The following is a 15,246-nucleotide window of genomic DNA, read 5'->3' on the forward strand; positions in this document are numbered from 1 at the left end:
TACCAGGAACATCAATTACATGAGTGCTCTGGCAAAATGCCCGTGCTAATCTGTTACACACACTTACCACAGGCCTGAAACCACAAAATGCCTATGGGCCGCATAGGAAGCATGCTCTCATGGATGCCCTAAATAAATGAAACTGGGTTCATCTTGACTCATTTATTAATGCATTATAGCAGGAAGGCACTCCAATACCAGGGTGATGAAAGTGGTATGAATGCCTACCCAGATGAGAGATGTCAGTGCTATTTCTTCAGGCAGCCACTTTTTGATTGGTTAGATAAGGACATGAGTGGAGACATTTGGGGGACACTAGCGGATGAGCTTATGTTTAAAACAATGGATGAAAGTTAGGACACCTGGGTTCTTTTTCCAGCACTGCCAGAACCTTCTTGTTTGACTTTAAACAGTCACTTCACTCCTCTGCCTCTACTTCCTCACCTGTAAATAGTGGATAATCTTACCTTGCCTAAACGGGCTCTTGGGATGCTTAGTTCATTTATGTTTGTAAAGTGCTTTGACCTCTTTGAATGGATGGTTCTATATAATCACAGGCTGTTATTAATCGCTGTATTATTGTTTGGGGTTTGGCTAAGGGACATTTTCACACGCAGGCTAGGCACAATATCATCATTCCAGTACTTTTTATTTCAGAAAAGCGGGAGGGGTTCGTACAATACGCACCTGTCCGATGCCCCACAAATGTAACACAAATGGGGAGCACACCACGCTTGCTGGCTTTAACAATAAGTTAAAGGTACATTGTACATAAATTTAGCCCAGAACAACACTAAGCTGGAGGGCCAATAAATAAAATTAATACAAATTAATTAATTAATTATTAAATCATAAAAACTGGGGGGGGGGAAATCTGCATTGTAGAAAATATTTTTCTATCATAAGAAATTATAAAAGCCAATTGCATGGCATGATAAAAACGAGGTAAAACAAGGACTGGGTCACGCAGCTTAATTAGACCTGAGGGTTACACCTGGGCTGAACTGGGCCCACAGGCCCCCATCCTGCTGAACACTTAAGCAGGAGCACAGAGGTCTTCCCTAGGACTATTCACATGCTTCAAGTTACACAGCTGCGTTTGTTGGACTGGAGCCACAGAGGTTCTGGGTGTGATCATGTAGGGTGCTGAGTGCCTTCTCCTGTGAGGTGCTGGGCACCCTTAGCTCTGCCGATGAAAGGCCTGATCCTGTTCCTACTGAGGTTCACAGTTACTCTCCCATTGACTTCAATGGAAGCAGGAATTCAGGCCGTGAAAGAACTCTTTAGAGAGCCTGATTTAGGACCCAATCCTGTGTCTTACTCATGCTGTATTCAATGAGAGTTTTCCTAAGATAGCAAGATGGAGCCCTGCAGGATGGCAGTTCTAGATTTCCATCTAATCAGCCTAGTCCATCCAGTCCAATAGGATATCCAGCTCCCCAAGTGCCTTCAGACCTGCAGAGGCTACGTCCATCTGAAAGGGAACAGAGAGGATTGCTCGCTGAACACCTAGTTCAGTTATAACAACAGAGGCTCATTTTTAAAGGGCCATTTGGTTTCCCAACAAGGCCCTAGAACCAGTGTCTGCAACCAAGACAGCAATAAATATTCAGTTGCCACTCTGACAAACGGATGAAAATAACTCTCACACGTGCTCTCGTGCATGTGCTCACCCACGCCCTCCCCATCCTCACACTGAACCTCAGCTGCTTGTTTCCTCTTCTTCTCTTTTTTTATTTTAAAGTTAATTTTAGTGCTGGGGAAAGGTGCCAGCCTATTTGATGACTGGCTTTGGGAGGCAGAGCTCCACCAAAGCAACAAAGGTCTTCCCTACCCGGTGAGGGTGAGGCCACAGAACCCAGAAATCAACCAAGCCTGGGAAATCAACAACGAACAAACAAGGCTGAGAGTGAAGGTCGTAGGATCAGAACAAGGGATCCAGGAGGGGACACTGAGCAGAGAACCCCAGACAACACGCACTGCTCTGAAGAGTCTGTGGGTGCCACCTAGAGGAACTCAGCGCATTGACAGCTCTGAGGACTAATGGCTTTTTTACATAACACAGAATAGTTACAGCCTGGGCAGCCGCAGAGCAAGAGAGTCTCACAGGGCACTTTCCATCAGTGGTGCTCCAGAGAGGAAAGATAGAATCCCAAGTCAGCATCATTTCAGCTGTCATCTAATAAAGCCAGACTCCTGCTTCCAGCATGAGAAGCTCTCTGCACATGCATTAGCTACGTCAGAAAGCAAAGCGTGATTTACCTTTTCATACTGGCTCAGGATTTGTCCACATTTGTGCTTCACATCCTCTCCACAGTGGCACATGCTGACTTCATGCTGGACAGGGATAAAGGGAAGGTAATTAATGACAGATACGCAGGCATGAACAATACCTTATTGTAGAGCCAAGTTCTGCTACCCTTACTCACACTGAGTAGTACCATACTTCTCAAGTAATCCCATGGGATTCCTCCCAGAGTAAGGAGCTACTCAGGACAAGTAAAGGGGGTGGAATCTGGCCCATAATTAGAATTTATTCTATATATTATTGGCCAGATTTTCTACCTCAGTGTAAATCCAGAGTGATTCTATTCACTTCAGTGGCTTTACTCCAAGTTTGCACTGGTGTGGCTGTGAGCAGAATTTGGCCTAGTCCCTCTGACTTACACAGAGCCTCAGGTCCTTCTTGATGCTGAGAAAGGAGTTGGCTATGCTGCTGACCCTCCTGCTGGCGCGGGGACTGGATGCCTTGCAGTGGCTGAAAACGGTAGCCAGATAAAATCTTAACAAGTGACGAAGGAAACAACACCCGTTCATAGGCTAAAAAGAAAATCATCTCAGTACATAGGGCAAAAATCCTTGTTAAAACCAAGGAGTCATGTATTATGTAGCCATCTGTCTACATGATACCCAAGTATATGGATGGAATTCACCCTTGCTACACAGGGACTTAAATGTTGCATTGGTCTTATGCTAACCCTCTGCACATGTATGAATTTAACCCTCAGCAAACTGTGCCTCACTTCACTTCTAGTCCTAGACCCTCACTCATACAAGTAGTCCTTACTCAAATGGGTAGACCTTTGACATCAGTAGGACTACGTCTGTGAATAAGGTCACTACACCGCAAATGAGCACAGTACAGCACAATGTACAACAGGTGCTCTGTATTGTATCTTAGGGTTTTAAACTGCTGTCCTTCACCATAGTATCTGCGCACCTGACTCCTCTATGGTCACTCGGGCTGGATCCTCAATGAATTCTAGGCCGATTTTGGGGGGGAAGGGAGAGGTGCGGATAGATAGGGAGGTTTGAGCATCAAAGAAGGTGCAAATCAAGACTAAACAACAGGGTGTGGAGAAGAATCCAAGCCAGACCCTCTTTCAAGGGCTGTTACCCCTCAAATTCCATCTTCCCCCTCTCCAAACTCACCTGGCCAGTAGATAGAGATTGAACGTACCGCAGTGTCTTGCAAAGAATATGATTTGTGTAAGATTCTGATGTCAGAACGTTCATCTTTAGATTGCTGAAGAGGAGGGGGAAAGAAATAAAAAGCATCAGATAGACGTCATTGCGGGAAGGTTTGCTTTTACAAGTGATCTTTCAATAGCGCTGCTCAGCATGATTCTGAGCTACCGCTGCAGATGCATTTCCAAATAGTCCATACTCACAGTCATTTCTTTAATGGCTGCAAAGCTGTGCCTTATTTCATGGCTATTCACAGAGATCACACAGTGGCCCAAGTGGAGTTTTTTGAGGCTGGCGCTGAGTTTCAGACACAGCAGAAGTGCAGCAGAGTTGACCCAGAAGAGGCAAGAACTTTTCATTTCTCTGCAGGTTACAGAAACTCGCTTCTAGCCATGACAACTGTTCAGTAGGAAATAAAACATTGCTCATTGGGTTACATAGTCAAATCATTATTTTGCAATGTAGAAAACCGATGCTGTAAACACTGGGGTTCAAATTCAGAGTGGAGTCCTGTGTCTAGAGAGAGATTAAGTTACTGTAGACTAACCCATCTTCGTCCCTCCTTTCCTTCCAACATACATGTTACACCTGCTAAGACATTCTCTACATTTACATAGACTCACTTCAATCATCCATTTACCAATGTGCCACTGACATGCCCTTTTAGACATCACTTCTACATTTGTAACCCTGAACTTAGATAGACGGATGAATGGAAGGAAAGCCAGAGAGAAAGAGATGCAGGGACCATGGCAATTATTTCAAGGGGTGATAGAAATGTTTGGTTTATTGACTGTTTCTTGCTTGTATTTCAATATAAGTACCTCGATCTGAAATTAGGAGACTGCATAGAAATGAAGAGCTGGAAGGGACCTAGAGAGGTGTCTTATCCATCTCCCCCGTGCTGAGGCACCAAGTTTCTGTTGCTCCCCAGGAAGGAGAGTGAACACCTCAGAACCCCATAACAGTGTCATACAAGGAAATTTAACCTTATGGCACCAAATTCTCTAAGCACCTGTATGTGCTATCTATTTCAATGGGAGCAGGTCCCAAATGGAATGTGAGGAACAGCTAAACACTCAAAGCTATGAATGCATCCATTTTTATTTATTTATTTATTTTTTGGAGACATCATAAACCCCCTGAAAGCAGTTAGGGAATTTGTCACCATAAGGTTTTATTTCCTTGTATAACATTGTCACAGTTCATCCTCCTCCCTGGGAGGAACAAAAACTTGGTGAGTAAGTCACTGCCCCATGATTCATGGTGTAATGGAGATAGGCAAGTGGATGAGTTGATGGAATGAAGGTGAGATTCATCCCTCCTGGAGTACACCAGAATAAAGCCTTCCACCACTCCCGTGCTGTTTTGGTTTGGGGCCCTCTTCACAGGATTCCATTGCCTCTCATGCGGCTGAGTCATTTTTATTGACATTTTACACAAAGCATTAAGACTTTTAAAAATAAATGGTGAGGTGGATTCATTTAGAAGCCACCTCGTTCTGCAGGTACTTGGGGAGAAGGATTAGATGAGGAATGGAGAGGGTGCAAGATGCCAAAATAAAGCTGAGTCTATATTACAGAGCCCACTAGTTAAGGGCTACTCTACACCAGTGGTTTTCAACCTTTCCAGACTACTGTACCCCTTTCAGGAGTCTGATTTGCCTTACATACCCCCAAGTTTCACCTCACTTAAAATCTACTTGCTTACAAAATCAGACATAAAAATACAGATGTGTCACAGCACACTGTTGCTGAAAATTGCTGACTCATTTTAACATAGAATTATAAAAAATCAATTGAAATATAAATATTGTACTTACATTTCAGTGTATAGTACACAGAGAGCAGTATAAACAAGTCACTGTATGAAATGTTAGTTTGTACTGACTTCGCTAGTACTTTTTATGTAGCCTGTTGTAAAACTAGAAAACTATCTAGATGAGTTGATGTACCCCCGGAAGACCTCTGCGTACCCCTGGGGGTACATGTACACCTGGTTGAGAACCATTGGTCTACACTACACAGGCTTTGCCAATACAGCTATACTGGTATACTATATAGGCATAGCCCTTGAGTCCTTTGCAGAAGTTCTTCTGCTGACACCTCCCCGGAAGACATTGACTATGCTGACGGAAGCATTCTTCTGTCAGCATAGTTGCGTCTACATCAGGGCGTTTGCAGCATAGCTATGCTGGCTGGGAGCATGGTTTTTTCACACCCCGGACCAACATGGCTATACCAACAAAAATGCATAGGGTAGACCTTGATGTAGATAAGCCCTCATTCTCTCTGTTTACCATCTGTAAAATGGGAACAACAGCACTAGCCTACCCCACAGGGGCATTGTGACTGTTGTGAGATGCTACCGGTGTGGTGCTTCTGCTTTCTCCTGTTGATATCACTCGGCTGCGTGCGTGTGTTCCCTCTGTGTGCTGCCCCAGCTCTGCAGATAGCTGACACAGCAAACCGGACGAGAACCCCCAATAACCACAGAGTCTAGTAAGGTACAAAGGCACCTCGGCCAGGTTTATTGCGACCCTGACACAATTTCAGTTCCCCGTAGATTACTTAGTCTACCGGGCATACTGCTAGAAAGTGCCGCTCGGCAATGGACTCAGCTCAGTGGCGGGACTTTCCACTGCCCCCTCAGCCGGACAAAGACACCACCCCAGGGATACATTCTTATACACAGGTACAAACAAGTTACACATCACTCCTGACGTATTGAGGTGCAACCCCTCTACGTAGCAAGGTACGACCCCTCTACGTAGTAAGGTGCCGCCTCTCACCTTGTACATGTTGGTTCGATCAAAACAACTCTATCCATCATTTTACCCTTTTGCCCCTGTCATTGGGATGGGTCGGCCTGTTCCCTGTTATCTGTGGAATGTTCCGGTATAGTGTATCTTGGTACCATGTTTATACTGTAACTATGCTAAATGAATATATATTTATGCAACATCAGCCCTTTCCTTGCCAGCTTCTGTGAGCAGGGCCTGCCTCTGGCTCACAGCTTAGCTTTGCTTTATGTTAGCAAAGTCTTGACCATTACTTTGGTTCAGGCCTTAGGCCTCATACCGGGCCTCTGATACCAAGGTTTATATCTCAGGGCCTCCTCTTACTACAGTGACCATATGTATATAATACAAATTGTGAAGTGTTCAGTTACCATGGTGAGGAGGGCCATATAAGTACCGTAGATAGACAGTCATGTCTAGTCCTATATTCAGTGGAACAAATCCATCTGTTTTAACGCTACTGAAGGCACACCAAGGCTGAATTTGGCCTAGTGCATAAGTCTAATGCGTGTTTATACCTAACCGATGTGTTTATGGATAATTAATACATGAACTACACAGAGCTAGTAATGTAAAAGGATATATTGGAGAAAAATCTTTTACCTTGTTTTAAGATGGGTTCTATCTTGTCTTGTGATATACCGTCTCTCCGACGCTGCTTCCCATTTATATACAGATGAGAAAAGGAAATGAAATTAAAGATGGAATCCCCATGGGATTTCTGCTTTGCCTTTGACCATCCATTTCCTCACTTGGCTTACATTCAGTATCTTGGAAAGGTTCATATATTTTGCACCAACATATCAAGCACCTTAAGAAATGCCTGGGAAAACGTTTCGTGAGAGTGCCCATCTTCCCAGTCCTGCCCATTGGAGGCTAAAATGACTTGCTTCCCCATTCCCCTTAGAAGGAAAAACAACACATTGAGATACAGTGGCCACCATAGACTACAAATCAACAACAGCAAGCTGAAGCTAAACATTCCAGACATCTCATCAATATCTCCTTTGGGTTTCCAGATGGCAGCACCGGTGGCATGCACCTAAATGCCCTTACGTTCTTTGGAATCGCTTATTTCTTCTCTTCTACCAGTGACACCGGTATCATACGCAAGTGGCACTAACAGACCCTGGCCACTATTCCAGCCCCTAGAGGGAATAACAGCTGAAGGGAACTGCATGGTACCCTGGACCTAGGTTGGGACAGGGTGAATTCCATCTTCACAACCTCCCTGCACTCAGCCTGCACATAGACCCCAGATACTCAGGCTGTGTGTGGTTGGAATGAATCTGGCTCATCTACACATGTGTAATAAATACCCCCTGCACAGGACAGACATCAATAGTTAGCTATTTTGGTCACCTTTATAACCCCACCTGTCATCAGATCACTGTACCCACTCCCCCACTAGGAACTAGTAAGGATGAGTGAAATATTCATTTTTTCCATTGCGATCAGCATTACAGTAAAGGAGTACGAGCTGGTTTTTCTCTCAGGACGGGTAACATTTCATGGCCATTGTATAAAGCTGCAATGGACCATGCCATCCTCCAGGTATGCATCCCCCAGGAACAAATTCCCCCATTGCAAGTCAATGAATAATCCATGTGAAAACATACTGAGTGCATATACTGTAAGTTGCAGTGGGTGAATTTTTTCCCCAGGCAAAGCCCCAATGTAACCACAACAACCATCTGTGCACCATTTTAAGTCTCACCTAAATTCTACTCTGAGCACTTCCGTGGGACTCAAGAGCAGCAAAGCCCTAGGGCCAGCTCTGCACGAGCTGAATTTTACCTCATTTCTATGTGGGCTGCATCTGTGAAGGGAACAATACACAAGCCATCTGCAATGCATGGGACCTTATCATATGCACCATTGCTAACTCTTGTGACTTCATAGTAAGTCTTCTGATATTTGCAGTTGATTTTGTAATTCCAGCTCCTAAAATCATAATTATGAAAGACTCGGTTTTCATGTAAACAAAGTTTCTAGCCCTTATGACTGGAGTCAAAAGTTTAAAAAATGTGATACCTAAAGGCTCAAAACCCAGAAGGCAAATAAGAATCCAGCGTTCATTATTTTTCAAAGTGTCATGGCTTTAAAAACCAATCTCATTGGGACTGTGTGACAGGGTGCGCCACTCACCGCTAAGATGGCACCTCCTCCTGGTGACTAGCTTGTCAGATCAACACCCATTCCCACACCATCACTCTGTCATTCTCTCTGGTCTGCATCCCCTCTCTCCGTCCAGGAACCACAGCATCCTCTTCATGACTCAGCCCTCCAGCCAGGTCACTCAGTGTTCCCCCATCCACCTTCCGGGGTATATCAAAGTCTTTCTTTCAGCTGTCCTAGGCATTCTTCCCATTCACTGTCCCAGGCAGGGCTGGCTCCAGGCACCAGCACAGCAGGCAGGTGCTTGGGGTGGCTAACGAAAGGGGCAGCACGTCCAGCTGTTTGGCAGCAATTCAGCAGCGGGGCCCTCAGTCCCTCTCAGAGGGATGGACCTGCCCCCGAATTGCTGCTGAAGAATGAAGCAGTGGTAGTAGAGTTGCCGCTGAAGTGCTGCTGATCATGGCTTTTTTTGTTTTTTTTTTCCCCCTGCCACTTGGTGGCAAAAACCCTGGAATCAGTCCTGGCTGGTAGAGGAAACCAGGCCTCCCCTCTACTCCAGGTTCCAGTCCAGGGATCCTCAACCCAGCAGTTCTGGGCTTTACACTCCAAGCCCTCATTTCTCCTTCCCTGGACTGCTTCCTACCATTCCTGGTTCCCCCCATTCCTCTGGGAGTATCAGCTCCAAACCTGCCTCCCAGGGAGTGACTGCTACCCCTGTCTGTTGCTAGCTTCCTGACTTTATAGGCTGCCTCTGTTCCCGCCCAGCTGAGCCTGCTGTCAATCAATTCCCTGCTCCCAGGCTCTACTTGGCCATCTTAACCCCTTCCAAGTGTTGTGCGAGGTGGACACCCCGTCACAGACTTTGACTCAGAAATTTTGAATGGGTAGGGCTGGCAATAGTGAATGTGTATCAAAGAAAACAAATAAGTCAAACAAGTTTCACAAACACAGACCAGGCTGAATAGCATAATTTTGAATAGTGTTTATTTAAGATGAGTGCAATTGAGCAGTACAATATATACTTATTGAGTGTCTTGCAGATAATACATATGGGAAGAACAGTTCTGTTTGAGAATAAGTTATCTTACATAGAAAATGGTTTCACATGTAGAGACACAATGACACTAAGCATTATTTCAAGAGACAATAGTAATTCTTGTGGTTTAAAAAGAAAAAATAGGGGATTGTGATGAGGCAGCTGCCCCTCACTGGCTGGCAAAGGGTTAATAGCAGCCCTTGTAGCAACTGTGCAGAACCCAGCCAGCCAATCAGAGGAAGGCTTAGATGCAGCCAATACGGACCAGGCTGGGCCCTATAAGAAGGGCTGCAAGGAAAAGAGGAGCTCATTCTCTCCCTGGAGCTTGAGGGAGAAGGCCTGGTTGCCTGTAGAGAGAAGTACCTGGGACAAAGTAGTGCTGGGCAGGGTCAGGGGAGCAAGTGGAGCTCCAGTCTCGCTGGCTCCCAGACTGAGGCCTTGACACAGGGGCCGAGAAAGTGCTGGGGCTACAGGGAAGTGGCCCAGGGAACGCAGATAGCGGCACAAGGGAAGGAGAGGCTGTGAGCAGCTGCCAGCTATAGGGTCCCTGGGTTGGGCCTCCTCCCCTTTGCCCCACTAGCTACCAAGGGAAGTGGCCAGCCAAAGGACTGCAGTTTGCCCCTGAGCAAGAGAGTGAGACACCACCAGGGGGGCACCCTGCTGCTGGACAGAGCTAATTCCTGGAACAACCAGCAAGAGGCGCCATGGTGGTGAGCACAACCCGTTACAGGGACCAATCCTACAAGCCTTCCCAAGGCTGTACTCCTGTTAGCTTCAATGGGAGTTCACGACCTGAGGGGGTCTTGTAAGATTGAGCCCAAGGGTTGTAAGCATCCTTCTTTACTAATATCTAGATTGAAGTAGCTCCAAGGTGTGTTGTGTGCTTTCCAAAACACAGATGAAGATACAGTCCCTGTCCCAAAGAGCACACAATCTAACCAATTTCATTACATTGCTACAAGAGACTCATCTAACCACAACTAAAAAGAATTAAAAACTACCCTTAATAGCAGAGAAAGGGTTTCAAGGCTAATCAGGAATATAAGTGCTGTGATTTGAAAAACCACGTGAGCTTGAAATAATTCGTTCTTTATGCAAGACAATGTCTAAACATTTACATTGCCAATTCAAGTCAATAGGAAGATCGTCAAAGAAAGTTGGATTTAGACCTTATTCCACACTCATCACCATGGCAGCTGAACAATTTTAAAGGACCTTTAAAAATAGCATGTTGGTTATTGTATTCTGTTCTCTAATGAGCCTTTTCCATCCAGTCTAGTAGGATATCCAGCTCCCCAAGGGATTTCATTGCTGCAGAAGTGGTGTTCAGCTGGAAGTAGATTGAAAGAAATATTTGGTAAATAATGTCGGCAATTTGAAGTGAGCAAAAAGGAACCCGAGTCTTTGCATTAGCGAATAAAGTCTCAATTTACCTGTCCATAATTGCTGAGAATTTGTTTATATTTCTCTATTGCTTCCTCTCCACAATTGCACACATTTTGTTCATTCTAGAAAATGAAGACCAAATTCATTAGGCTTTTCTCTTTTAACAAGCTGTAGCTTTCTGATTAATATGGAGACGCTTATAGGCTAGCTCTTGCTAAACTGTGCAAAATACGTCATTCCCTTAAATCAGACTGCCTCATCTAAGGATGAAATTCACCCCTGTATCGAGGGCTAGCCCAAAATCCCAATTAAATACTATTTTGCAGATTCAAACAGGAGCTATGTGGTGCAAGGGTAAATCTCAAAGATTCCCAACGCTGAGTACATGTGAACAATTCTTTTCACGGTGTTTTGATGCTTCTGTTCCTTGTTGAAGCCCCTAGCGGTATGAACTCTCTTAAGCAAACTTTTTGGAACCTCAGGAAATGTTCTGGCTGATTTATTTAATCTATACCAAGTTTGTTCATATCCCTCATGTTAATGGATTTAACATACATTTTAGAGATAACTGGGATTTACTGAAACCTGACATACACATTGTCTGAATTTCTTCTTGACGCTGAGGAAAGAATTGGCTATGCTGCTGATTTTCCGGTTGACATGAGAATCCTCAGTCTCACAGTGTTTGAAGACCTTGTCCACGTAGAATCTTAAAAGGTGATGGATGATGCAACATCTATCTGCAGACTTAAGAGAAATAATATCTTTTCTTTTTAAGTGCTTTAGAAAGTGCTATTTAAAAAAAAAAAAAAAAAAACACAACACAACATACACCACACCTATAATCAGTGACCACTTCACCCATCACTAAAATGCAGCCATCTTTGGTGCTAAACATGGCAGTTGCATGGATAATATTTTTTTAAAATTCTGTTTGATACAATGTTTACACTGGATTTGGGATAGATTTTCAAAAGAACTCAGCTCCCAAGAGGACTGTCCTAGGGCAGCCCCTGCCTGGAGCGACTCTCCTGCAGCAGGCCACAGCAGGATAGTCACGCCTGCCTCAGTTTCCCCTTCAGTCTCTTCAGTGACTCTATGCAAGCTCTCTTGACACACATGTCCCCTCCTCAGGGCTGGTTTATAATCAGACATTGGGAACACCATCCAAACAAGTCCCAAACACATGTAGTTCATTTCTCACCCCAGTGCAAACAGTCATTAAGATCACCCGACATCTTGTCTCACGATGCCCCACGTATCACACACCAGCACCTCTGACCATGCCCAGACTCTTCAGCTGTCCTCGTACCAGGACAGCCACCCCAACCCTTCCTATTGGAGTGCAACTTCTACTCTTCCCAGTGGATACCTCCCAGCAGAGAGACTGTGGGGATCGTCTTTACCAGGGGAGCATCCCTCACTCCCCCAGCCCTCTCACAGCTCTTCTGGGTCCAGCTCTCTGATCCTGGAGACATCAGCAGGTAAGCTCCTCCCCTGCTCCCTTTCCTCGGTTCTGGCTCAGAGCCAGCAGGTAACTCCCTCTGCTGTTTCTCCTGCCTTCAGCCTTCTCCAGTCCTGCCTCTCTGGCTTTGGGACACCAACCTGCGAATGCCTCTTGCTGTCTCCTGCATTCAGCTTTCTCCCAGCTCCTAAGCTTACAGTGTCTGTGGCAGACCTCACCTGCCCCGCAGCTCTGATTCAGCATGTCTGGCTTATTGGGTCTCCCAGTCTCTGATTTGCCCTAGTTTTTTTAAATAGCCCCTAGGTGCTGCCTTGCCCTCCTAATTGGCCAATGGGATCACCTGTCCTGGCACAGGGGAACTAGACGGACTTCATTCATGAGGGATGGTGTGGAGGGGACATAGCCGCCCTGTGACAAGGGCCCATTAAGGCACCTAAACAAGTTGCCTGACTTTCAAAAGTGAACAATAAGAGCTGTTGGGTGCTGAGCCCTTTTGAAAATATGTCCCTTCGTTGCTGCAATGTGCCTGGAGCTTGGGGGAAACACAAACTTTAAAATCTCCCAGCAAGTGAAGAATACGACTGAAACTGGTAGGGAAATGTAAGTGTGAAGAAGGTTATTACTCAAGCTGGAATGTGATAAAGTTGCCAGGGTTATCATCCATACCTATTAGGAAAAGTTCTATAGGATTTTAATATCAACAAGCAGCCAAGAACTTGGCTATGTGTCTCTTCCAAAAGATGATACCTCCAGCTGTAACCACCTTCTAGTAGTCTGAGACTACTTACTATATTATCAGCACCAACACCTTCCTGCAGCACCTCTGAGTAGCCTCCCATCCCAAAGGCTGATCTAGCCTGAGGCTCCTTCACTTGTGGGAGCTGAAGAGAATCACACCCAAACAGATACAACTACAGGAATATACTGAGCAAAATGGGTTTGTCCCCTGTTCATTATCCAATACTATCAACATGAAATCTTGTTTTCAAAAGAGCTGGCTACAGAAAGAGGCAGTCATTTATCTTAATTCATGTAATCAGCCCATATTAGTCCACTTAGCTATGTGCTGTACATGTATTCATACTACAGCTGTGTGGGAACCAGAATTTCTGCTTCAAGGTAAATTCTGCAATTTTGAAATTTGTTTTCATTCTGAAGCAGAACAAAATGTTCATTTCTAAATTTCTTGTGAAACAAAAGTAAAAAAATTTGATTGTTTCAGGTCAATCAAAATGTTTCAAGTGAAACATTTTGATTTTATCCATTTCAACTTTTCTATTTTAAAATATTTTATAACAAAATATAAATTTTGAAATAAAAATACATTCTGAAACAAACAAAAATCAAAATATTCTGTTCCAAAAAGGTCACTTTGTTTTAATTTTTCTTTTTCCTAAACAAAATGTTGAAATCAACACAGTCCCATGGAAAATGTCTGAGTTGACAAAACACTAATTTTCTGATGGAAAGAGGTTCCCTTGGAACCTTTCAATCAGCACTAATTCACAACTCTGTGGAATTTTACAGTCAGCCTTGAGAAATGGCCCACTTAAAATTAGCTGTAAAGGATAAATTCAACAAAGAAAAATTGTACGGAGAGGCAATAATGGTACCTACATTGAAATTGTGCAGAGAGTATGGGTATGACAAAATGCTTATGGTTCGGATGGCGTCTTTGGCTTGCTAAACAGAAAGAGAAAAATACAGTGATGTTAATGCATATCAGCTACCGGGATGTTTAGACAGCTAATGCATACAGCATATAAACAGAGCTTTTCTTCTTAAAAACTGAAAGTGAATTACATGTTGGTGATTGATGATCTCTGGAGAGCGAAACCTGCTTGAAAAATCAGATTCAGCATGCTCATCCACACATCTCAACCCTGACTTGGAGGGACCAGTGGGGAGAGGAAGAGTTCAGTCTCCAAGGCTCGCTCTGTCCTTGGCCACTTTGCTGAGACTGTCCAATGAACTGTTTTGTTCTTGTCTGTGGTGTGTGGCTACTTTTGGTTTTTTAAACTCAAAAGGAACTGAACTGAGAACCACCAAAACTCATTTCACAAATAAAGCCCTTGAGACATCAGATGGCGACAACTTTGGGGGCCTGATTCTCCATTACCCTGCACCTCATGTTGGCATTTATACCAGTGTAAAGTGCTAACACAGCTGAACGGTAGCATTATACACCCACTTTGCACTCACGTGGTGATGTAAATGACTGCACAAGGTGTGGAGCAAGGAAGAATCCGTCCCCGGGTCACTACTAAAGCTCCATATTGCAATCTCCTGAGCCACCCAGTCCCCAGATAACTGATTTTAAAGAGCTATTGGTTGGTCAAACCATAACTGCCCAGGCCTTTCTACAGCTACAGCGCACAGGGCAATACTTACAATGGTTGCTTTGATCACTGTGAAGCTGGCTCTAATTTCATTAACGTTCATTGAAATCATGCAAGGTCCAAATTGGAAGATTTTGTTCCCAGTTGTTGGTGTCGAATACAACCAGCACATTGTAGAAAGGAGGCAGAGGGAAAGGCAGGAGATCTTCATATTGCTGCAGAATAAGGAACTTTGACTGGCTGGGATAGCTGATCAATGGGGAGAAAAATATTTCATCATTATCCTTCAGCTACACAATTTAAAATACACTCTCCGACTCTTCGGGTTTTGTACTAGGGTGAACACCTGCCCCTCTCACCCCCCAAGTCAACAACAAAACTCCCATTGGCATCTATGGGACAGGATTGCATCCCTGATCCCCCTTCAGCAGAATATCTGAACAGGAGCTTGCTTAGGAGTGATTTTTAATTTTAAAATCTACTTCCCTAAAAACAGTTAGCCAAGCCATTAGGCCTCATGAAGGCATATTCACGTGAACACTTCCAGTTTTCACATTTTTCAGTATTTAATTAATTAATTTTTAATTAATAATGGAGATATCCCATCTCCTAGAACTGGAAGGGACCTTGAAAG

The 15,246-nt window shown here is 44.3% G+C and overlaps 1 protein-coding gene across 1 annotated transcript; it reads right to left on the reverse strand.

Annotated features, from left to right (window-relative positions):
• Nucleotides 1-1,398: 1,398 nt before the first annotated feature.
• Nucleotides 1,399-14,843, reverse strand: LOC117876536 (interleukin-20-like). Its single transcript, XM_034768798.1, has 5 exons — nt 14,665-14,843; nt 3,461-3,526; nt 2,668-2,820; nt 2,263-2,337; nt 1,399-1,474 (listed from the first exon to the last, which is right to left on the reverse strand). The coding sequence occupies exons 1-5, from the start codon at nt 14,821-14,823 to the stop codon at nt 1,406-1,408; spliced, it is 522 nt and encodes a 173-aa protein (XP_034624689.1). The 5' UTR covers nt 14,824-14,843; the 3' UTR covers nt 1,399-1,405.
• Nucleotides 14,844-15,246: the final 403 nt, after the last annotated feature.

The sequence above is a fragment of the Trachemys scripta genome, chromosome 4 (genome assembly GCF_013100865.1).
Source record: "Trachemys scripta elegans isolate TJP31775 chromosome 4, CAS_Tse_1.0, whole genome shotgun sequence".
In the NCBI taxonomy this organism is placed as follows: Eukaryota; Metazoa; Chordata; order Testudines; family Emydidae; genus Trachemys; species Trachemys scripta.